The 26,323-nt window shown below is 38.5% G+C and overlaps 1 protein-coding gene across 1 annotated transcript in view; it reads left to right on the top strand.

The window, feature by feature from the left end:
- The window catches only part of diaph2 (diaphanous-related formin 2), a 420,052-nt gene that overhangs the window by 245,155 nt on the left and 148,574 nt on the right, over nucleotides 1–26,323 (top strand). The window contains exons 20-22 of the mRNA XM_016477051.1: nucleotides 1,383–1,481; nucleotides 5,897–5,991; nucleotides 26,003–26,104. Coding sequence (XP_016332537.1) covers nucleotides 1,383–1,481; nucleotides 5,897–5,991; nucleotides 26,003–26,104 — 296 coding nt within the window. The remainder of the gene's footprint in view (nucleotides 1–1,382; nucleotides 1,482–5,896; nucleotides 5,992–26,002; nucleotides 26,105–26,323) is intronic.

Here is a 26,323-nt window from a genome sequence, read left to right as displayed (position 1 = left end):
GTTGACTGTGACAGTGGTTCAGCCGAGGATTTTGCTGACACATTATGTCATTCAGGGAGAGGCTCTCTTCAAGCAGGCCTCAAAGGGAGCTGGTCCCTCGAATACTAGTCACACACGTATGGAATTAACGTCGGTTTGAGGCTGTTCCAAGCTGCTGTTCATGCTGCTCCTTAGGATTACAGAAATAACACAATTGTCTCCATGGCTCTGAGCCGTTGACAGAGCAAGCCCTGTGTTTGTCAATAGCAGGCCCACAAAATCTCCCTCCAATATACCAAGCGGTGCCACAGTCATGCGCCAATGGTCTCTTTAGCACGTTGTCTCTATACGTCTGTCTCTCTTGCTGTTTTACTATCTCACCTGTCTCTCTCTATTCCTTTTCCATTTTCTCCTACCTTCATTTTTCTCTTCTCATCCCTCCCTCCCTCCCTCCCTCGTTTTTTTATATGTCATGCTATAAAAAGGAAGTCTGACATGCATCAGTGTCTTGGTTTAATCGTGACACATCTGCCATGATCTAGCGTTTCTCTGTCCTTATGCTTTCCACCCTTGATCTGTTATCGAGGAGCCATATGTATAATTACCTTATAGAGAGGAACATATGTCATTTTTATTGCTACAGCAGGAGCTCATAAAAAGTGTGGTCCAAAGCACAGGAGTCATGCTTTTCATTTTGGTTAGCCGTATGACAAGACCACATCCAAAATAATACAATCCATTCTTCTGATACAGTTTTTAGGCTTTGTTTTTTGTTATTAGCAATGCTCGCTTAGGTGGGCACCACATTTCCTCAAACGTATGACTTAGATGAAGTATCTAATTTGGCAGTTCTGTTATCATTCACGCCCCCTTGTGTCATTCCAAATTCGTGTGACTGACTTTCTTTTGAGGAGCGCAAATGATATTCTGAAGAATGTTTCAGTTGTTTTGGCCACACAATGAATGTCGACAGCAGTCAACTTTAAAAATACAAAAAAGACAGTGTGAAGGTAGTGTGAAACGGCTCGATTATTCATCTCTGATCACATAAATATTGGGTTTTTATCTTGCGCCATTAAGCAAGCACCTAGGAACCAGCCAGAACACCTTAGCAGCAGCATAACAATGTGATAAGAGCCACTCAGTACAACTGGCAACCTTTCAAAACACCATCAAATATGGTGGTGGTTTCTTAAAAAAAATGCAAATCTAGTTATTTTTCCTGTAATCACAGTTTGTGCAGTCATTCTGTTTATGCTTGATGTCTGAAATTTGTTAAACCCTCAGCGTCTGCAAATGTCTAACCCCCCCAGCCCAAAAACGAAAAAAAAACAAATTAGCAGATGCATTTACTGGTTTTGATAATTAATGCTTACCCTCTGGTTCTGTCTCTTTGCTTTCAGTGAAAAAGGACGTGGAAGAAAAAGATGACAGGTTGACACAATTCAAGAAAAAAGCAAAAGAGCTGCGAATTCTGGATGCCAAGACAGCCCAGAATCTGTGTAAGTTATCAGCATTCCATATCATCTGTGTCCCCTAACACCCAGCCAAGAGCCTCCAGATCTGTGTTTTTTGTTCTTCCTTCCAAAGAAGTTACATTTGTCTCTAAATAATTGTCTTTTTTATTATTTCTTCTTATTATTATTTTTTAAGAGAAGTCCCAGGTATTTTTTGCTCCATACTGGAAAAGATGGATCTAAGCAACTTTCTCTGTACTGAAAGCAGTTCAGGCTGCTGAATCTATAGCCGCAATGTTGTCAGGCTTTGACTGACACTTTTCCTCTGTTCTCTTCTGTTTGTTTGTTTTCTTGTTCCTACATATCATGTCAGTTTTGAATTTCCTTTTATCCTCTTGTGTTGTCAAGCAGCATTCGTCAGTATTTGCTCTTCCTGCAACAGGTTTTGTGGATGCTGCTTTTTGATAATGGATTCTACCCGATTCCTCTGATATCAGTTGTATTGTAAACACATAGGAGGATAACAGGAAAAAGGACAAAGCATTTTATTTGTTTCTGCCTCATCCTAACCACAGACAAAGCAAAACATTCCCCCCAAACCAAAGGTACTTCCATCTGGGACATTGATTGTTTCGATTGATTCATTCATTCTTGTCCCAACATGTAAATAAAAACCAATGGCGAGTAGAATTTATTTACTTAAATAAAACACAATACATTTATTTATCAAAATCAGTTTAATTAAATTGGGCCATTTTTACAGTTCTATTTTGTCTTTACCCCATGACACTGAAACACTGAGTTTGACTCTCTACTGGACAAAAATAACTACCTGCTGATGTCACCGTTTGGACTGAACACATCTTGTTTTGTAGCCCGTATTGATCAGCCTGCCAGACCCTCCTGTCATTTAGTAACTCTGTCTCTCTTCCACTGCAACTTTTTCTCCCGCTCTTGAATCTTCAGGGAAGAGACAATGTGTGTGTGTGTATGAATTTATTGTGTTCTCAAGAGTTCCTGCGACTCTTTGGACTCTGATTGATGAAAGCAGCATGAGAATGCAATTTTATTCTTCTTTGGAAATGTTGGCTTCTTTGTCTTGGAGAGGAGAACACCTTAGATATACAATATCACACTTCATGAAATATTCATAGCAAATGCTAAAATAACCAGCCACCTGAGTGTATGTCCTACCCATGCTTGTTTTCATCCTTGCCGGAAGAGTACTTGGATTCCAATTGAATACATCAATGCAATTTAAATGTGCGAATAGAGTAAGATGAAGCTCTAAGTCTGGCTACACGGCTGCTGTTGAAGAACATATTTTAAGCCACATTATCCAAATTTTGGTTTAACATGGCTAATAAAAATATAACTAGGTGTGTGCATTTTCAGACATAAATTGTGCTTGTACTTCTCTATAATGATTCTTGGGTGATTTCCAGGACATATGCAGTTACTAGAGTTTTATATGGGGTTGCTGAATGGCTCATGAATTTCTGGTCCCTAGATATGGCTTGGATAAATTAATTCATGGATTTGTTTGTTTGATTGTTTTTTGTTTGTCATAAAAACATTGTGAGTCTCATTGCTTAGAACAGTATTAGCACACTTCTTTTTTAACAAAACTGCACAGTGTAATGTATCATTCATATCTTGGAATGAGGTATTCACTGAAGGCTAATACAATAGGTAGTGTTAGAATTTATTAAAATCCTTAACACTTACCATGAGCAGTAATAATAGAGATGCTTGTGTCAGTCAGTACTAATGCAACAAAAGGGGTGCCATTTTCATGAATCATGTAACATGCTCATATAACATGCAGCAAGGGTAGATGACATCAAGGTCAGGTTTGTGTGTGTTTTTCTTTTTTCTTTTCTTCTCTTCTTTTCTTCTTCGATTAGAGCTGGAGCAGATGGAGATGGCCCTAACAGAAAAGATGCCAGTGACATTTCTCTCTTCCCCTCATTCACTCACTTTCACATTCTCGTTCTCTCATTCTCATTTGAATTCTTTACCCTGCCTTTGATGCAACACACACGCATTCTGTACCACACACATCACTTCAGGCTTTGGAGTAACTAATGCTAGAACACGAGTGGGAGTGCTGTTACACATTCACTTCAGCCACAAATCTGTCATCTCTCACAGAGAAAGGAAAGGGGAGGTGGGACAGGAAAGCAGAAAGAGATTGTGTAAAAGAATCTTAAATGCCAAACTATTTTATTTTATTTTATTTTTTTTTTGTGAAAGGGGGCCTCAAAGACAGGGTTGATCCAGGGTTGTGAAAATGACCCAAGGTACTTGTGCAACTCAATTCAGCTCTTTACTTGGACAAGAGAGAGTTACTCATACCCCCAGGTATCTATTGCTGTCTTCCCCTCATGCTGAGAGTACAGTCTGTGGGCTGACTGGACAATGCCCACACTTTAATTTTTTGGCCATGAAATTCTAGGAAAACTTGCTGAGTTTATTGATCCTGGGGGGCTGTGAGCAATCCCACACAGACACACACATGATCCCACACATCACTGTGAGTGTAAAGAGAAGCTGGATATTTGTTCTGCTACTTTGGACCCGGGGCCCGGGTGTGGCTCCGTGCACAGCTGAAACAATAATCCAGATGTGACAAGGAGGCTGTGAATCTCACGAGTGCAGTTAACGTAGGAGGAACTGAGCAAAGCAGGCAACCGCTACATGAAGTCATGCTCCTCTATTAACACAGAGATACCCAGCAGAGCTCTGTGGTCCATTAGCATGTTTAACAATCCCAGCATTCTGTTCCCTTCCTTGGTCCAACTCCAGAAGAGTCACGTCGACCCTCCTTCAGCATTCCTTTTTTACACATGTAGCGGACTGCATTTAAAACAAAGTGAGAGTTGCTATAAATTATGCTCGTGTGTGGAGGTGGTTTAGTATAGATAGCATTTTTATATATGGGGCGAAAGTGCCCTCTTTGCTTAATGCTTGCAATTTGGCGGATTTGCCAGGATTGCTGCGTTGAAAAAAGACACAAAATGTGACTAAATCACAAAATGATGAGTACGAGTGGATATGAACGGAAATTAATTATGGGATGCATCTGTGATGGACAAACTTGTTAGAGGAAAAACTCAGGATAATTCACTCACTGTGAATGTGTAAATTATGCTAATGAATCAACAGATGAGGCGAAAGCATTTGTCGTCCAATAAATTATTATTTTTTTTGCAGCAAATATGATACGTTCTGACTGGGGGTTGTTAAACTCACCACATTCAGTGACTAACCATTTGTTTGTTTATTGGCATGCGATACTCTTGATGATTGGCTCATCATGCTACTGATGGCTGCTTCATTAGCATATCCTTATAGCCAGGCTGTATTGTGTTGTTAGGCTAGTTTTAAAACCTTGTTGTGTGTTTTGGCACACCGAAACTACAATAAGAATTTCTTCCTATGCCATTGTGTCCGGTTTTTGCCAGATGAGCCCCCTGCTCTGAAATGCTGCTGTGTTTGCTCTACCTTCATCTCCAGCAAATAAAAAAGCACAGAACACTCCTTTCTCCGAAGAAACCGGCATATTGTCACACGCAGATGGCCGACTAATGAATTGAAGAAAATAGAGCATAGTTTCACAGAGACTCACTCAATCAGCTGGTGGGAATGGTAGTTTATTAAATCACTGTTCATCAGAAGTTGGACCTCGTTCACCTGCACACCAGAGAGCTGGATGGTGGGGTGAGGCAGAAGGGCCTTCGCATTCATTGGCTGATGCAATTCAGAGGAATCTGACCAAATAAATACTTATTTCAGAGAACAGACTCTCACGTATCATCTTCAGTAGATCCACTCAGCCATGCATTCCCATCAAACATTCGCTGAAATAGCTTAGAGGTAGGTGGTACAAAACAAGAGCAACCCCTTGAACGCTTTTTGTACTGGGATAATTTCCCCGAACAAAATCAGGTTCTGCTCGGCATTGTTTCCAGACACTACTGGAAAACTCTTGACTGTTTTAATCTACGTAAATGTTAAGGTAATTTTAACCTCAATGCAGTGACTGCTTCATACAGAAATGTACAATTATGTTCGGTCCCCCACTGATGCGCTTTAAACGGCGCACTATAAGCTATATGCTATAATTACAGACTATTCTTTCCTTATCAAATTCAGCTGTTGGGTAAATTGCACCTGTGGTTCTCTGCATTTCAACCTGGGTGAAAGTGTAAGATGTGCAGTCATTATCTGGTGATAGGGCCCCAAATCTGAGGTTGTTTTAGCTGCTTTTATTGTTGCCAGAAAAGTGTGTTTCTCTTTCACTTCCAATTGCCCCGAAGTGGAACAAACACTCAAATGGTGTTTTTACCATCCACCTGAGAATTTATTGACATTGTCCCATGGTCATTTCTGAGGGAGGCCCTGTTGAACACTCTAACATTCTAAACTACAGGGCTCTTTTTTTTTTTTCCAAACAGCAATTTTCCTGGGATCATTCCGGCTGCCTTATGAAGAGATCCGGGATATCGTGCTGCAGGTGGATGAGGAGAGGCTAAGTGAAGCACTAATCCAGGTGAGTTGTGTGTGCATAGGCACTTTCACATATAATGCAGCTTGATCCCCCATTTGAAACCTTTATCCGCTCACAGGGCAGTGTATGAAATGCAAACACATCCTGGTCAAAATCCAGTCCAGGTCCTGGTTTGTACAGTATAAAAACCATTACGCCTATGGAGAGTTCCCATAAACCATAAAAACAAACCTGTGTGTGTGTGTGTGTGTGTGTGTGTGTGTGTGTGTGTATTTGTGTGTGTGTGTTTTGTACTCTACATTTGCACCATCATTATTATTAATTTTTTTTTATTATTATTGTGTTTTATTTTAGTATCTTAGGGCTGCTAAAGTTGTGTTACCTGATACAGTTTTAAAATAAAAAAAAAAAAATTAAATGGTATAATAATTTATTTATTTGCATTTCTTTATGTAAACTCTTTATTTTACTTTAATAAAATAAAATAAAATGAATTAATTAATTGATTAATTAATCTATTTTAGAGGCAGGTTTATGGTTTAGATAGATAGTTTGGAGTCATAAAAAATATCATTATTATTTATTAATTTTATTTATTTATTTATTTTTTAAATTAACAGGCATTTAGTTTTTGTTAAAGACAAATCTCAGAATTTTGTGCTACTAAAGGGTATGTGGGTGTGGGAGTGTGTGTGTGTGTGTGTGTGTGTGTGTATGAACTTTTGACAGAAACACACCAAACCCCTAAACAGATAAATCAGTTTTTTTTGAAAGCCAAACGTTCATGGGAATTTTCTGAATAGCATTTGTAAAAACGTCCTACGTTTGTCTTTGCTCAGAGATTCGTCATGCTTACAGATGACTGTGTGCATTTGAAAGGCTTCATTAAAGAGACGTCTTTGATGCCAGGCAGTGCTTCGTGTACAATACTCTGTCTGCTTTCATTCACCAGGCCAGTAGAAGCTCCACTTTCACTCTCTCATAATAGCTGCTTTGGGACAGGACTTGGCAAACCTCCTGCCGCCCCACCCTCCCTCCCACTGCCCTTTGTCTTACAGGCAAGATTGATGATCCTTCAGGAAGCTCTTCACGCTGTGACTGTCTCAGTGGTTTTGGTTCATCTTAAACGTGGTAATTGCAAATGGCATGTGTTTCCTGAACTAAAGATACCTCAGCTGTCTGTGAAAGAGTTGATCTCATTTACATTAGACCACCCTTTGCCTTGAACCCACTGGTGGCTTTTCCACCACTGTGAATTAGGTGGATTTGAAAGAGTCAACTCTGCTTCACAACTGACAGCTTGGCGTTTCTCTCAGAGACCACTAGGGGGATTTGTGACTTTTATTTTAGCTTTTGCTTCTGAAGTGCTTGGGCTATGTCCAAGTGCCAGAATTCATCTGCACTTTTTCCCCTCCATCTAGATGAGGGATTTTGGTTGTTTTCAGTCTGTATTTTTCTCCTTGCTCTTCTTTCAAAGCTGGAGAAAGGTAGAGGAGATAAGGAATATTTAGATGTCCTGGTCCACATTGGCCCTTCCTGGTTGTTACTGGGAGCAGAGATGACCTTTAATTGCCAGGTGGTTTGGGCTGGGTGTGTGGAAGCCTGAACTGAGGTGACAGCCCTGTCGCTCTTTACAGAAGCAGAAGAGCTAAAGTGATGACCTTTTCCCACATTCAGCTGCGCTTTATAGAGGAGATTTATCTGTCAGGTCTGCACACCTCTTTCCGTTGTCTCTATTCTCAGTTTCATCCTTCTTTCTCTCTATCCCTCTCTCTCTCACTCGTCCAAACCCGCCCCCTCACATTTATCACCTTCATCGCCCTATCTTCATCCCTGGAACTCACATAGCCACGGCATGATATCCTCATCCTTGAGCGGGAGGTAATGCACAGGTCCAGTTTTATGTCTTTGCACGGTAATGGTATAGGCTTTTTAGCGGTTTTCTGGCAGGACGGTAATGCCTCAGTCGTGCCGACGGGATGTTGGCAGAGGCTTGTGGGTGAGCTTGCAGCCACAGACAGACGTGCCTCTGAACCACTCAAACAATATGGATAGAGAGATAGAGAGGTATTGTTCTTTTTTTTTTTTTTTCTCTCCTAGGGTAGGACATGGTGACTGCTGCTCTACCTTGACATCATTCACACTGCCTCAAGGAAATGTCACGTCTCAAAATAGGAAAGACAGCCAGATGAGTGTAAATGTCCCAGTGGTAACGCTCAGGATTCAGACTGACCGCACATGAAAGAAATGAGCATGGTCTCGTTTATGATAGAATGAGAATATGCTGTTCTATATTCCTTGAAAGTAAATATGAAATCTGTTCTATTGACTCAGTATTTAATAAGATATTTATTGGAAATGAACAAAAGTTCAAAGTTCAGTTACGATTGAACCAAGTGGAGGACGTAATTATAAGGGCACATACACATGGATAGGGATTTGTAAGATATATATATACAGTGGGTACGGAAAGTATTCAGACCCCCTTCAAAAGGGTGCTTCTACTAAATACTGAGCAAAGGGTCTGAATACTTAGGACCATGTGATATTTCAGTTTTTCTTTTTTAATAAATCTGCAAAAATGTCAACGATTCTGTGTTTTTCTGTCAATATGGGGTGTTGTGTGTACATTAATGAGGAAAAAAAAATTAACTTAAATGATTTTAGCAAATGGCTGCAATATAACAAAGAGTGAAAAATTTAAGGGGGTCTGAATACTTTCCTTACCCACTGTATATATATATACATATATTTATTTATATGTTCTTTTAAATGGACCATTTTCACAAGACTGTGACGACACCTTTCAGCGGTCATCAGCATCATAAATCCTCAAAAGTTTTTTATGTTTTGAGTTTTTTTAAATGTATCTACTTTTATAACACTATACTTTGTATTATATGACCTTTGGATCAAATTGCAAAAAAGAAAAAAAATCTAGTTAACGCTAATGTGAGGGTGTTTCTAATGCAGCATCTATGGGAGGGACAGTACATTTGACATTTTCTTTGAATTCAATTGACTTGAATTCTCCTTTTCAAGTTTACAATTGTCTGCCCTCTTTGCTACTTATCAAATCAGAATTTAAAAAACTTGATCAAAGCACATCATATTTGCTCTCACCCTGTGTTTACATACTGTAACAGTGTCACTTTCACAAACCCATGTATTCTTCCCCTACATCCTCACAATGCACATTTGCCATTAAAATAAAAGCATTCTGTGACTCAGCATAAACTCTAGTGTAAGTGCCATCAAAGAAGAAAGTGCTGTATTCCTCTGAATTTGACGTGTAATGTAAACAATGTCTCCGTGAGGGCAGCAGGCGTTACGAAACAATCACCTATATCTCTGTTAGAGCTGACTGGTTCAGTGTGCTCCATCCTACACATACAGTACTCCCCTTGCTCCATCGGATCATACAAGTGATGCACAGATCTGTAAACCCCAGCAGGCTTGCCAGGGTGTAGCATCCATACAGTAGGCGTGTGAAGCCTCTCATCTAACGCTTGCCTGCACAGCCAAGCACTCAAACACTTACTTTCCATTGTCTGGAGAAAAATGCAATGCCTCACTCAGACGCTCTCTCTCGCTTGCTTTCTTTCTCTCTCTGACAGGAATGAGGCTTAGCTTCTCTCTTTTTTATTTTTGACTCTATCCCTCTTATTTCATTTTTTTTAAGTTCTTCTTGCTTTGTGGATGTCATTCCACATTTTCTCATTATGCAAGCAAAGAACCGTCATCCCACTGACAACAAAGGGCCTGCAAAACAATCAGATAAAAAAGCATTTATTATAGTGTCTGGTCCAGGCAAAGGTCCCCATAAAAAAGGCAGACGTGCTGACAAAGAAGCTCTGCCCCATTGTAGATGTGTGACACAGACAGAAGAGAAAGAGACTGGGCAAGTGCAAAAGAGACCAAGGTGCGCACGACGCCATTGTGCTCACGTCTTTCAGAACGCCTGCTTCACAGCCCAAAAGAAGCCAGGTTCAGACACGCTCTGCTTTTTTCAAGCCACCAATGAGGCCACAACCTTAAATCTTCCACCCAGGCAAATCCCCTTCACTCTGCATCATGTTTTTATATTAATACACATCCATTTCTTTCACGCGCAACTGAGTTCGGCAGCTGCGCCCTGCTGACCCCATATGAAATGTGTGAAGATAAGGCTGAAGGTTTCTTTACAGCACTTTTTTGATACCGCTAAATCTCTGTAATTAGTTTAGACAATAATTAGAGAAACAAACCCCGGGATTTCTCGTTCGCTGCCAGGGAGGCAGTATCTTAAGTTTGCGTTCTCCAGTGGTGTCTTAATCTCTCAAGAAGCCCGCAGCCCTCTGGGAAGATTTTAATGCGGGGATAGTGGTTTTTGGTTCAATGCCCTTGTACTGCTGATGCCAAAAGCACAGTAAAGCCAAAAGCCAGAACAATGCAGATATCATTAATAAGCTCTCAAAGGCTGTGGCCCTCTCTGAAATAATGCACCAGTGGCATTATAGTGTGCTTAGAATAGGACAATAGACAAACAGACCACACTCCAATGCAATGCAATATGATGATAAACAAAGTAACAGGTTAGTCTTGATAAAGGAAGGGAACGGAGAGGGATAAACAAGGATTTTGTCAGCAGTTTTCTCGGAAGAGGAGTTTTAAAGAACAGTCTTGCTGCCCAATCTCTACTTTCATATGGATGGATGTTTCTTATTCTCACTTTCTCTCTGGTTCGTTTTCTATACGAGGGTTGTACTTAGGCACTGTGCTGGCCTGGAGCAAAACTTTATTTCGGAATTCTAATAAGCTTTTCTATCTTCATCATATTCAAGATGGACTCAACCTTTGTACTCTTTGTATAGCGCTATCAACAGGGAGCTGTGTAATGAACACTAATAGCTTTCATTTGAAAATGACCCACTGCACGTCTCTCTTCTTAGCTCACATGCTCTCATTATGGCAGGGCTAACCTCAATTCAGCTCAGTTAATGTGTTCAGTGAAAGGCCAGTTATTCACAGGAAATAGTACTGTAGGCTTTGATACTCCTGCTGTGGTTTTGTGTGATCTTCTTTTTCAAACTTTAAACCAAACTAAAAATATGAGCATATCTATAATTGGCCAATTTGTTAAATATTACGATGAAGTGCTGCTAATTGCTATCCAGGTTTCTTCTCTCATTAGGTTCACAGATATCTCTGCAAACTTGCATAATGCATGCGTTGGATGCTGAGCCATTTAACAGTTATATACAAGCAGTTTTAATTTTCATCGGCTTGATGTGTATTAGAAAGGAATATACCTGGATGAAGATAATCAAAAGAGCAATGCTTATATGCAGTCAAAATATTGTGGAAATGTTGTATATAGTATGTCAGATTTTGTATTTGTTGATTTCACACACATTCATAACGGTATTTGCAATTTAAAAGTTCTATATTGTAAATCCTTTAGTCATGTTTTTTAGATTGTCTGAGAATATTTAGAATATTGATTTAGTCATTTAGTGCCCAAACTTTGACTAAAATGTTGACAAAATAAAATGTGAATAAATTGAGACAAACTATGACTATTGTTTAATTTAATTTAATTTAATTTAATTTTGTTTAATTTAATTTAATATTTAATTTGATTCAATATTTAATTTGATTTAATATTTAATTTAATTGTTTATTTATTTTATATTTTCCAGTTTTATCAGTCACTTCTTTATTATTTTTTGTTTAAAGTGCTCAGTGTTTTTATTGTTTCACAAAACCATGGATATATTCAGACATTTTCGATTAACAGAACAACAGATCAAAGTGAAAATATTTCTACAAATCAATCAAAATTGACCTCCTTGTTATTACAGGAGAGAGAAAAAAACATGTTTGCACGACTATTGACATCTTTATTATTTATCAGGTGAATTCAAATGAAATTATGTTCTATTTTGTTTTCATTTTAGATCACTTTGTTTTTATTTTGACACTAAAGAGTCTGTCTCTTGCCTGTTGATCAGTGGCAGAAAGGTCATATCCAGAAATCCACAGTGATCCGCTGCTGTGACAACACAACCAGAAAAAGTCCAAGCGAGTGAGTACTTTTGGCACTATATGTGGTCACACAGTTGATTTGAGCATGTTAGATCTCAGCTCAGTGTTATATGTCAGTGAGATGGCCCTGTATTCCTGTCTCTTTTGGTGCTCTCTGACTGTCTCCATCAACACAGACTGCAAATACCCAAGAGGTTCTCTCAGTTCCCTCTTAACACTGCCTATTACTGGTCAGTCAGCACTGTTTCATGTACTGATCTTTAGCAGGGCTCTGTCTGCCAGTCACTGTAGAAAGTCCTCTTCTCTCACAAGCAGGGTTTTCAAGCATATAAAAAAAGTCTGTAGCATGACTGATTTATGTTAATCATGGTGTGTTGTGGGGAGTACCTCAGCTGTGGATTTGACAGCTAAGTTCCCCCCAGAGCCCCAGTGATGTCATCACTACGATGTGTGTCATTGCATCGACAGAGGTGCAGAGCGGTGTCACCGCTGAGTTTCTGTAATTATATATCATAGACAGATGAAAAACTGCTCATTTTTGAATGACATTCCTCACCACATTAGTATGCTCCTGCAGTACCTTCTACTTGTTATGAATTATGCCAATCATTCCTTAGGATTCATCCCTTTTGACCGCTCGACTACTGCAAAGGAAATGTACTAATGTAACATGTACCCTTGTGCAATTCAGTATTCAAAGGAACTCCATACTTCCCATTTTTCTCATTTTAGCACCTCATATATTTTTGATTCCTGAGATGATAAGATGGAAATGTGCGACGCTCAATCCTGTTTCACTCCTTTCTTGTGAAGTATGCTTCACAAGAGTCCCTTTGGTCTGAATACTTTCCAAACTGCAGATTTTTCATTGATACACCTACGCTGGACTGCATAACTTAAGGCACTTTTTTAAAGCTTCAATTGCGTTCAGTAGTAATATTAATGAATAGTAAATCATGCCAAAATATGACAAAAATAAAAGGCTATCCTATTATTTGTAAGGTTAATCTCATAATATTGAAAACTTAATTTCTTAAAGGAGACCCCCCCAAACAAAAACAAAACAAACATAAAAAATCTGTTATCATTTGCTGACTTTGGTAACTTTTACCCACATGTCATGTATTAGTTTTTTGTTTTTGTTTTTTCCTCTTCTTCTTCTGTGGAACACATAAAAAGAAAAAAAGAAAATAAATAAATAAATATATATATTTTTACTTTATTACATTAAGTAATTGGAATAGTCACGTAGTATTTTTACTTCATTTCAACATTCGGCATTTGTCGTGCCCATTCGTTCAAGATTAAACTTCACATATTACACACATTTTAATAACCTTATTTCCTAAAAAGGGTAATAAACACTGATTAAAGTTGCACCGATTACATGAAACACGTCAAGCATATATATAAGACATACAACATATTATTTGTGAATCTGGTTGACCTGTTATGCGCATAACTGATTATCTGTTGAAATTGTCTGTTGTAAGTTTCGTGTCCCTTTTTCTGTGACAGGAGAAACGCGCGCTTTTTCTGGGAAGGAGTAAAAGATGCGTCCTTTTTTTGGAATGCAGTGGGGAAAGGGGAGGTGTCCTGAGGTCATGCCCATGTCACGAGTTTGCTGATAAAGTTTGCTGAGTTTGATTTAGTCACATTATCCCTGTTCTTCAGGTCCGTTGTTTTGCAAGCCTGAGGGGGATTAAATTACTTGTCCTCTTCCTGTTGGATGCAGTAGTTCATTCATTGGTGGTCACAAGACCTCACGAGGTATCTATAAGCAACTAAAGGTGAACTATCTCTTTAAACTTTGTCCCTGCAAGCTCTTTTAAGAGCCACACCCACATCTCAACATCCAATCAACAACCGAAAAACAGAACCAAGTCCCGCCCTACAGTTTTTTTTTTTGATAATCAATAACAAACAGATGTGCAGTATGTCCAAATACAGAAGAAAATATCTACTGCTACTTCTGTTTCATCACCATTTTAATAACATAAGAATCAAGTTGATTAAATTACTGCCCAAAATAATAAAGCATAATAAAAATAATCATTTATTTTAAGTATTTTATATCTATCTATATATATCTATATATATATATATATATATGCATTTATTTATTTATTTAATCGCATCATTTTATTTCATTCATTCATTCATTTTTTATTTTTTTTTAAATTAATTATTATTATTATATAATTTTTTTTTTTTTTTACATTTTTTTTTTATCTCCAGTTTGGTTTTGCCTAAATAGTTTATCACCAGCATAGCGACTTTGATTCAACATAAAGGTTTGAGTCAAAAATGTATTTTATTTTATTTCATTTCATTTATTTTTTATTTTATTTTTTATGAAACTCCCCAGTTTGCTTTTGCCTAAATAGTTTATGACCAGCATAGTAACTTTGATTCAACATGAATGTTTGATTCAACAAACTTCAGCAAAAAAAAAGGTTTGAATCTGTCTCTGATTATTATTATTCAATCATCTATCCTTGCAGTCTCTTTTTGTTCCACTCAAAGCGTCATAACGGCAGCTAATAAAGTATGTAGTGCAATGCATAATGTGTAACGACGACAAATAACCACACTCTCTGTCCCGTGTGATACAGCACCACAGCATTAGAGATGACAGTATCGCATTATCGAGTCCTTAGAAATCTGGCATCGCATTAATAGCTTATTAGGGTGATGTAAGGTAGCGTCCTTGACTGAAATCTTCATAGCATTTTCTGAGAAGCCCGTTGTCCATCCTGACGTATGCCCTGTCAGCTCTCCCTCCCGCTGCGCCTCACCTCAGCGCAGCTACGGCCTTCTCAGCATGCTTGTGGATAATCGTGCCTGTTTGGGGTTCCGTGTTTGCCCTTGCTTGTTATTATTGTTTATCTTGTTTGTCAATCACCCGGATCGTCTGCCATTTCAGCTTTGCCTTAATACATATTCATGAGCCCTCATTACCTGCCTCGCTGGTTGGTTGCAGGGCATGGTGACGGTGCCAGCCTTTGTTCTCAAGGCTAACAACAGGTGACTGGAGCAGCCTGGTGTATTGTTACCTGTCGTTTGAATATAGTGAAAAGTACTTTCAGGACAGGACGAGAAGTACAGAGGTGTGCCAGGCTGCCAGATTAATGGCTAAGCAGAAAAGACTGCTTACCCCCTTGAGTTTAATTGAAGCTTTGTTTTGGCACAGCGCTAGTAGGCTCCTCTGCATGAAATGCAAATTCAGTAGCAAAACAACATTATGTAGTGCTGATCAAGTGAGTAATTGTGTGTGTGTGTGTATGTGTATGTATGTATGTATGTATATAAGACAGAAAAATGTAACAGACAGCTCAGGTGTTCATGCTCTCCATATCTATAAAAAAAAAGTTGAAAAGACAAAATTAATGTCATGGCAGGTCTGTCAGCTCTGCCAGCTCTATCCCTCACCGACCCAAATATAATCCTTTTTTTTTTTTCTCATTTAGTTTAATGCGATTTTGGAATCTGTCATCCTAGGTTTGTCGCCTGTCAGTTTCCAACTGTGGCTAGTGTCTGTGAAAGTCTGAGGTGTTAGTTCGAATTAAGGGAGTAGAGATCCCTTTCGGATCTGTCAAAGTGCTGCTCTCTAGATTAGTTTAATGCCAACTGCACAACCCGCTAATGTGTTGTATGTTGTGCCCAATGATGAAAATTACTCTCCTGAATGGCTGTGAATGTGTGTTTTCTGTAAGGCCCTGTTTACACCTGGTATTAAGATGTGTTATCATCGATCCGATCACAAGTGGACAAAGCTAAATACGGATGTGAACGGCCTCTAGCTTGTCCACTTTTAACCACTTCCAGAGGTAGTCGAGAACACACTTGACTGGATTGCGCTCGTAGTGTGGACGCTCATGTGGTCGAATGTGTCCGAACATCCACTAAAGACCACCTACTCTCCTACTCTGAGCTGATACTTAAACATTACGATGTTCGTTTCCTATCTGTTAATTGACAAAATTAGAATGTTAAATTAAATTCAAATTGAAAAGTGAATGTGACCCATTAAAATAAATGTTTTTCTTTTCACTGGTTTAGTTTTGCATGCACATGAACAACAGGAGAAAACAGAGAAAAACAGATAAAATGACACATGATAGGAATAAAATAAATAGGACTACATGAAATATTTAAATAATTAACAAATTAATGAAACAAAAGGGGAAAAAAACAAGTCTGTTTTGTTTCATTTGTATGGCCACACCACAGGTTTAAGGAAACAGAGATGGCTGAAAGTGCATTCTGTTTGTTTTCTTTATTTTACAGTCATCTCATTGTGAATATTTTAGTTTTTTTCCACTGTGATAAGAAAAATATCCACGATCCTCTCACAAACACATAACATATCATTTATAGCATTGCTAGATGTTTATAGGCCTTTATTGTTTATGACGATTTCTTTTTTAATTTGTTTTATTTTATGATTATATACTGTATGTATAACATTTTGTACTATAATTTTGTAGCTACTTATATTTTCTGATTTTTGTCTTATTCTGTTCTGAATACCAGTAAAATTTAAAGGGGTCATATGATGCTGCTAAAAAGAACCGTGGCCTAGCGTGAGCTGAGGCCGGGCTAGAGTGAGCAGAGGCGGCGGGGTTGAGAACGGCGCGGCCGGCGGATTCGACGAAGGAGCGGCAACCACATGTGATGACTCTGGACTGGACTCCGCTTCATCCACGGTGAAAGCCGATCCGGCGATCCACAGCACTAAGTTGATGTATTCCCTCAGCGACCAGCACAGATCAGCTCTAGGCATGACGAAGCGGATATCGTCCTCTTTTGGAAGATCAAACAAAGTAGTTTTGCTTTCACAACGAAACACACAGCTCTTTATGACATGGCGACGGCAACAATACTACAGCGAGAATAAAAGTTACGCAAATCTTCCCACATAGTGACGTAGATATGTGGGGGCGTGTTAGAACGAGCCGTTTTAGGTAGACGTGGTTAACTCTTAACTTTTATAAAGAATATCTCTTTGGATTTGAGACTTTAGTCTTTGCAACTTTACAGATCTTCTTTATGCACCAAGAGCTTGTAACACTCCAAAGAGAAAAGAAAAATTTTAATCGCATCATATGACCCCTTTAAAGGACTTTTTTTTTTTCTTAACACAAATTTTGACTGATACGTCACTGATCCATGTAAAAGTTTTAAAAATAGCTTTTAAAAAAAAAAAAAAAAGCATTCATCTTATATGTATGTAGCGCGAGCTTATTTCACAATATTAGATGGAAAGATCAGAAAGAGCCCACATACATTGGCCCATAGGCCCTTCCCTGGTCCAAAGTGGACAGCAGAGATGGTTTAAAACACCAGGGGTGAACGGGAATGTGTGATCCCATCAACCAAAACACATCTTAATACCAAGTGTGAACTGAGCCTACATCCGCCGCTGATTAGGTCTTCACACCTCACCTTAAGTATGTTGTGATTGGTTGATATTCCTTTAAATCTGTTTTATTAAAACTTTGGCTTTTGCTGTCTCCAATGTGTATATGTTCTTAAAATAGTCAGCCATGTTTTGGTGCAAGTTCCTGGGAGGTGTGTGATCACACTGACAATTGGAGTGCTGTATTATTAAATTGAGAGACGCAGCTGTGATAAAATTATGACCTAATTTCGTAGACCAATGCCGTATTGCTCCCTAATTGGATAGAAACTGTTTGCATTGACAGTGTTATGATAATTACCGTGCTTATTTATTAGTATTATTATTATTTTTTTCTTTCCTGTAAGTTTGATAAGGACTGCATGTGTATTTTGAGGTTTCTGAGAGATAAGGTGACTAACTCAACATGTGCAACTCGGATGTCAGGCTGAATCATGCGCTCTGCATTACACGGAAGAACAGATTTGCTCTAATCTCGAGCCATTAATTGCTCTTTCTCAAAGAGGCACATTGTGTCATGATACGTAAGCTTTCTTTAAGGAGATCAAAGTATTCTCGTCAAAATAAGGTCATTATGTGAACGAGTAAAATATTTACTGAAACGGACAAATATACCTGTCATGAATTCATATTTTGAGCCCGTCTGGGTATGTTTCAGAGCTCTCAGAGTATTGATTTAAACAGAGGTCCCTGAAACGATTTACCGAAAGCTGTGGCGAGACCTGCTGAGACGGCACAGCAGGAAGGCGACTGTATAATGTTTCACATGTGTGCTTGGCCAAGAGAAAGACTGAGCTGCATGTGATGATACGTCCCAAAAAATGAAGAACAGATCAATTCAAAGAAAAAAAGATGGGCGAACAGACAATCACATCTGTCAGTCCTATCCACAACAGACCTGACTGGTTCAGATGAGTTCTGTGTTTGGCATCACATACAGGCAAGGTTACAGCCCCCCGTGCACCCCTCCTTTTGTGAATTCTTTCAGTTTAATAAAGAGTTTATTGCTAGGAGAACATTTTTATTGATTGTGCTGTCCCTGGGAGGGTAATTTGAGATTTGTTGATCTTCCCTCGTTTCTGACTTTACCGTTGGGCATATGCTTTGCTGAGCCGAGGAGAGACGTCCGTGGGAGTAATTTATTTCCATCTACCCAAGCATGGTGCACTTGTGTAATGGCTGTTCTCTTTCGCTCCACCTGTACTGTGCAGACTGTCTCGCTCGTTGGGCGATATTCAGATCATGGTAAAAACACAATTTAGAACCTGTGTTTGGAATGTATTTATTTATTTATAGTAAGTGGTTGCACTTACAGTCAGTATTATTCCTTTTTTAAATATATTTTTGTCACATGATGCCATCCATATATCAATATATATAAATAAAATCTATCTATCTATCATCTGTGTGTCTGTCCGTCCGTCCGTCCGTCCGTCTGTCTCAGTGACATATTGATTATTGGTTGATATTACTGACTTTTTAATTTTAATCTAGGTTGTTAAAATGTTAATGTTTAATTATGGATGCTTATTTTTACATTTAAATTACTTTTGCCATCATTTAATGCAAAGTTAATCTTTAATAACACTATGAAGTGTAATCATTTGCAGATCTTAAAATGAAAATTAATGTTTAATTCTTCCAATAATATTTTAAAAACTATTTAATTTATTGGGTATTGGGCATAACATTGCAATAATTATCAACTGTTATGGGGCTGAATTTTGATATCGGTCCCTACTTGTGTTTGTGTAAAACATGCCTTAACTTTTAGCAGAGATATTTGTCAAAATGAGGTTCATTCATCACACTGGAAATGGAAGGTAGCATTGTAAGATAAAGTGTTCCATGCAGTGCACTTTGTTGAATATTGCAGATTTATGCAAATGTCTTCAGGGTATTCTAACCATACAGAAAACTGACATACTATATTCATACTGTACTGTACACTGCTGAACTTGTAAGAGTAGTATGGTAATATGCTAATCTGATCATAGCCGGCGTGTCTGTTCTGACTAAAGACTTACAGTTGTTAACTTGGCATAGGTTGATTGTGTGACTGGAACATGTCAACACCAGAGATCAAAGTATACTGCTGGAAGCCTCACAGATATTGTCATCAGTCAAAATATTTATGGATTCTGAGCCTTGTCTGTCTCACTTTCCTTCTCTGTATCCTTTCCCAATGCTGGATTAATTCCTGTATCATTTAAGAACTTGGCAGTCATTACACTTGCAGACTCTCCTTGTTTTCACAGTTACATGGAAACATACCAAAGCACAAGTAATTGCACCTTAATACGGTGCTGCACTCAACATTGAAATTGCAGTTTCCCACTGACATTAAGGCACTAGCATTGATCAGTTAATGCACGCTCCCATTTATTGATATATTTTTGTTTTTAAACTGTGTTTTAAAAGTAATTTTTGTTATTCAATTATTTTAGTTGTTTTTAGTTATTTTTTAAACTTGACATATATAGTGAGTCTTGTGTGTGTGTGTGTGTGTGTGTGTGTGTGCATTATTATTATTATTATTATCATATATTATTGATTAATGGAAAGTGCATGTTACATACCAGAACAAAGTCATAACAAATGACATTATTTTAATAATAAATTCATTTATTTATTTTAATTAATTAATTAATTAGAAGTAATAGCTGTTTGGCTGTTGATTAGCATTATTTTGTCTGTGGAAAAGGACAGTTGTTTCAAAGGAAGAAAACTGATTGTTAACATGATAACTGATAACATGCTCTAATGAATCTCTTACACTAAGGCCTGGGACACACTAGACCATTTTTAAATCTTAAACTATTTTAAAACCATGGGAGACCACAGACATGAAGACAGTTCAACTGATTTTTAGCCTTATAATTCTCTGAACGCGCACACTAGACGATTTGACCAGATCGCGAGTCCACACACTTGTTGATTGTAGGAACGATTTCACAGTGACACGTGATCTCACGGAGACTCGCAAGATCAAACGTGACTAGAGAAGAAAAACAAATAGAGGACAATCAACAATGTCAGCTGGCTCTCCTGGTGCGCATTCTGTTTCACAGTTAAAAACAACGTATAAAAAAAGAATATGGGTGATGTTCTCTGCTTTCATCACACACTTGTTGATTGTAGGAACGATTTCACAGTGACACGTGATCTCACGGAGACTCGCAAGATCAAACGTGACTAGAGAAGAAAAACAAATAGAGGACAATCAACAATGTCAGCTGGCTCTCCTGGTGCGCATTCTGTTTCACAGTGAAAAACAACGTATAAAAAAAGAATATGCGTGAAGTTCTCTGCTTTCATGGCATGTTTGATATTTACGATTTGAGTTCGGGGACGCTCCGTCTCGATCAGGAGCAGATAAATACTCATAATGACACCACACAATAGAGGTTTTTTGGACAAAAAATCGTTTGCGACAAGCCGCGAATCGGGCCACACCCTCCGATTCGGGGATGCAAATCGGGCTTAAAATCGGCCTTAAAATCATCTAGTGTGCGGCCAGCCTAAGTTCAGGAACATGCATTGTGGAAGTAAATAAGGTTGTGAAGTCTGAAACGACATTGAGACGAGCAGCATCTTAAAGAATAAAGCGTGACAGCATGCATGTATCTGGTCCTGCAGAGAAAGTCCAAATGGCTGGATTATTAGCATAGCATGCCTCGTCTGCTAGGGCCTGTGCTCCGCTAACCCCCCTCCCAGATGCAGATTGAGTCTGGAGGCCTGGAGTGAGCAGACTGCTTCATTCAGGGTTCAACCGCCTCTTACCAACCCTCCCATATGGCTCTGCTTGCGTGTCATTTACTCAATATGCGGGACTCCGATAATTATGTAAACCGCAGATGAGCGTATTAACAATTAACCGCATTCTCGCTCCTCTCTCTTTAGCCCCATTTGGTACGTCTTCCCTCCGTCTCTGCTCCATTTGGCGGGTTGTCCTATAGATGCCTTTGGAAAAGAGGCAACAGCAAATCTTAATCGCTTGTCTCGTGTCTGTAAGTGGCGATGGAGAAATACAACTCCAATAATGAGATTTGGCGGAACATTAGCAATGATGATTGCTGTGGCTGAATGGCGTGCTGCTGTGTTGTTGCGCTTCATTCAAAATCAATGATACATTGTTTAGGGGAGCTTTGTTCCTCAGCTGAACCGCCGGGCTAATGTTCCTCAGACTCTTTCAGACGAGAGAAAAGCCGTTTTACCGTAATCCCTCCCCCTAACGTGGTTGGTCTTTGCTGCTCGATTGCAGGCTTTTTTTTTTTTTTTTAAAGGTGGGTCAATAAATGAACAGATAGAAAACTTGCTTGTCAAAACCATGTTTTTTAGCAGTGCATTGCAACCACACTTACAAACCAAAATAATTTTAAAGGAGTCGTGATTAAAGGCAGAGTAAGTGATTTCGGGTAGCCAATGTTGATATTTCAAATCACCAAAACAAACACGCCCCTACCTCAAAAGGATCTCGCCCCTATTTTGATAGCTCCACCCCACACATACGTACGCAACCCAGGCAACAATTATGGCGGAATCTGCTGTGCCAGCCGGCTGAGGGTATGATGTCATCAATAAGTGAAAGCAATGTGTTATGGTAATACAGGTCGAATGTGTTTTGGTAGTACTGTGTGTTTTAATGTGCAGATATGTGACCCTGGACCACAAAACCAGTCATAAGGGTCAACTTTTCGAAATTTAGATTTATACATCACCCAAAAGCTGAATAAATAAGCTTTCCATTGATGTATGGTTTGTTAGGATAGATAGTTGTAGGAGATACAACTATTTGAAAATCAGGGATCTGAGGGTGCAAAAAAATCTAAATATTGAGAAAATCGCCTTTAAAGTTGTCCAAATGAAGTTCTTAGCAATGCATATTACTAATCAAAAATTAAGTTTTAATATATTTACAGTAGGAAATTTACAAAATATCTTCATGGAACATGATCTTTACTTAATATCCTAATGATTTTTGGCATTAAAGAAAAATAAAAAAATTTGACCCATACAGTGTATTTTTGGCTATTGCTACAAATGTACCCCAGCGACTTAAGACTGGTTTTGTGGTCCAGGGTCACATATGTGTTTTAACAGCTGATAAACGCCACTTTAAAAAAAATAAGTCAATTTTAGCGAATCAGCGTGCTGCACTCAGGTCAGGTGATAAGGCTACTTTCACTTTGAAAAGACGTGCTAGCTGAGAGGAGTTTCATCAAAGCTGACTAAAAGTAATCGAGGATGGATAATTTAGATGAACTTGATGAACCTGTGATATCTTCTTCAGGGTGAAAAAGGAAAATAAAAGCTGAAATGTTTTCACGGAACCTTGCAAAAGCAGCGCGTTACAATGGTGAGGGTAAAGCTCTGTGTATTGCGTGTAATCACATCCATACAGTTTATGATCACAACAACAACAACGTTTGTCAGACATCTACATTGTCATCTGAGGAGATTACAAAGATTAAATGAGTGTTTTTTTATAACCCTTAAAACATGAAATGTGGAGTTATCTGCTTTTGCCAAAAAACTACTTTTGGAGTTATCTGCTTTTGCTATTAAACAAACTTTTAACCCTTTAGGTGCCAGGGTTTTTTGGAAAAATGCTGGATTTTGACATCAAGATTTCAAAAGCTTGTGGCTTGAAAGGGCTTAAAGATAGAGATCTACTGTAAATTAGAAAAATGTTGGGCATGACCAAAAGTTTATGTGGGGTGTAAATATACTCATATAATTTGCATATTATGACGTCATCAGGGGGCGGCCCTCTTGAATGTCATAATATCCATGAAATAATAGATATTTAATTGATGTTAGAACTTATTTGCATGTTTATTTTATTTTTTTTGTCTTTTTATCCTCATTCCAAATGATCAGAAAAGAGGAAACCAACAATAAAACAGCAGAAAGTACTAAATTATTACTATGTGAACACTCTCGCCTTGCACGGCGGCACCATTGCGCTGCAAAGATGTACCGGGAGAAGCGCGATCATTAGACGACCGATCATCATTTCCAAAAGGCAAATATTCCCCTTCAGAGTCAGAATCAGCGAATAACATTTGCAACACATCCTCACGGTACAACTTTTTATTAGCCATTTGGCGATTTTCTCTCCCAAATCTCACAGCTTACCCGCACGCTATGAACTGAACTGCTTCCGCACCAATCACACGATAGCTCACTTGCTCTGCTCTTTCCTCAAACACTTTGAATAGGAATGTGACATAATTTTGGTCTAGAATCGAAGTACAACATGTCTGCCATCTAGCGGTAGGGAATACAAATGAGATATTACACCATATTAGGAACTACGGTCTATTTGATTAAGTATGACGTCTTATCGCAATTTTGCGACTTTGGCGCTAAGAGGGTTAATATGTAAAAAAAACATACTTTCAATTAACTTTAATTTTGTAAATTACCTGTATTTAAGTTATTATTGCTTAATCAAAACAACTCAACTGCAGTTTTATTGATATTACTTGGAATGCGCAATAAAAAACCATGATTTCTGAAAAAAAAATTACAGAGTTATCGGTTTTTGCAAATTAACTCTTCATATATTATTTCTGTGAAACAAAGCAAAACCAATGTTACTCACCTATCGAGAAGAAACAAAGCAACCTCAGCGTCCGATCGCAGGCCTTCCTGATCCTTGAGTTCTCTCCAGCGCTGAAAAGCTGATCCGATATTTACAAGTAGTCCTACTTACCTTATTGTAAGCCTTCTTTTGTTCCGCAGACGTTTTCTTCTTTTGTCTTTTATCTGCCATCTCTATCTTTCTGTCGTCGCTCGGCACGGCTAATGTCCATCCTGTGCACTGAGCGCTCTCTTGTCCCCATCATGAGTAGACACACCCCTTACTGCTGATTGGCTACAAGTTTGTTTTGGTACTCGGCCCGACTTTTCTAAAGTGTTTTTGAAAAAAATACATACCCCACCTTTATCACCTCTCAGCGCATTTTTTTAATTTAACATCTGAGATGATGGAGTCAACCGTCAGTTTTATCTCAATGTCCAGACAAGTATAGGCTTCTGATACATTTTTTTATTTTAGGATAGATTTGCTTTGAACCAGGGAAAGTGGATGTGCTAGGCATCCTTAAAACACACACAAATTGTGTTTAGCTTATGCATATATTCTTCTATTGCAGAAAGAACAAAGCTAATGATTATCTCGTCAAAAGGAAGTACACGTTCTTGCGGAGAAAAAAAAATCTGCAATGCTCGTCTGTGTTTACTATTGAGAATAGTACCGAACTCACTGGAGTTTAAAGGCCTAGTTTATAGTAATATCACATTTTTCTTTCTCTTACTCGTTCTCTTTGTACACGAGAGATTCTTATCCATTATTTATTTGAGTAAAGTTCATAAAAATCTCACAGCGCCAGAAATACTCCATTTTGTTCAAGATCCAGGTGTCAGTGCTTTGGCTTTGTGTTGCGTCAGAATTATTATTGTCAGCAGGACATTTGAAGTTATTTCAGAGAAAGACCACATAAAAGCATTTAACTGGGTTTAGGACATGCTTCCAACAGGGAGGACAAGAAAGACAGTTATTGTTAACGTTTCAGTTGGTACTTACAGTGTATTGAAGATATGTCCCGCACACCAGCCCTCTAATCAGCTGGAGCTCGCAATATGCTGGTAACCCAGCAAGAGTGGCTACGTCCAAGCATGCTTGCTTATGCCAACCAAAGTAGAGGACATAATGAGAGAAGTAGTCTACCCATGGAAAGGGCACTTCTTCTTTGGAAAAAAGAAAAAAAAAAGGTTTCCATGGTTTTTTTTCATTTACTTATCTGACCTTTATGAGCACTATTAGCATTTAGAAAAAAAGAAGGTTCTCTCACTCGCCCACATCACCTACAGCTGGCTTTTACTCTTAGAGGTAATTGCAAAGTTGGACAAGCGATATGAACCTATTTTTTGGGAAAAGGGAGGCAGTAGAGTTCCTGACATCTGTAAAGTGGCAAACTTGGCTCAAATATGTCCTTCTGTCTCGAATTGTGTGAAAGGAAAAGAAAGCCATAAACATCAGGGACATTTCAGTGACATATTAAATGATGTGGGGGTGGGGGTGGTATTTATTCCCTCATTTCTTAGTCACCTTGAACGTCATTTGCTCAGCACTGTAAAACTTTGAACCTCAGCTGAGCTCCAAGAGTAATGCTGTGCCGGGTTGGATTTTCCTTGGAGAGTGCCAACTCTATCCACCAACATGTTAGAAAGCTGACGAAAACAAAGATGAAGTCAAGACCAACATGAATATTTCCCCTTGAATTGAGCTGCCATAGATTTTTAAAGCCCAGTCAGGCCGTGCTTGCTTAAAGAAGGGGTGTTTTTTCACTCTCTCTGCAATCTGACATTGGCAGTGTGCAGTAATGGGGAAAGATTTGAACATTAGGGAGTCTATGTGAATTGCAAGTGTATTTCCGACCACCGGCATAAGGCACAATAGCATAGAAAGCCGTGGCCTCATTTAAACCATGCTCTACTGTCACTCACATCCCTGCCATAGTCCACCAAATGAGCAGGCAGCAGGTGTTTTCACCTGTGTCACTGATGGGTGTGTTTCTACATTTTTCTTTGCAGAACCTGATCAAAAACCTTCCTGAGCAGAAGGAGCTGAGCAATCTGGCCGAGCTAAAGAATGAATACGAGGAGCTTTGTGAATCTGAGCAGTTTGGAATTGTGGTGAGTACTGAGATTGTAGTACCTTAAATCACTAGCACAACTCCAGCACATTTCAGGGCTCCAGAATAAATTTACAAATAAAAATACATTTATTTATTCAAATTGAATATATTTATTAAAATGTATTTTATTTATTTATTTATTTTATTTTATTTTATTATTAATATTATTATGCTAAAGTCTGAAATGTGTATAAAATTTGATTTTTAAATTGGTTCT

This window comes from Sinocyclocheilus anshuiensis, unplaced genomic scaffold (assembly GCF_001515605.1).
Source record: "Sinocyclocheilus anshuiensis isolate Anshui unplaced genomic scaffold, SAMN03320099.WGS_v1.1 scaffold20, whole genome shotgun sequence".
Lineage (NCBI taxonomy): Eukaryota > Metazoa > Chordata > Actinopteri > Cypriniformes > Cyprinidae > Sinocyclocheilus > Sinocyclocheilus anshuiensis.
Note: the sequence above shows the minus strand (reverse complement) of the source record. Positions and strands in the feature narration are given on the sequence as shown.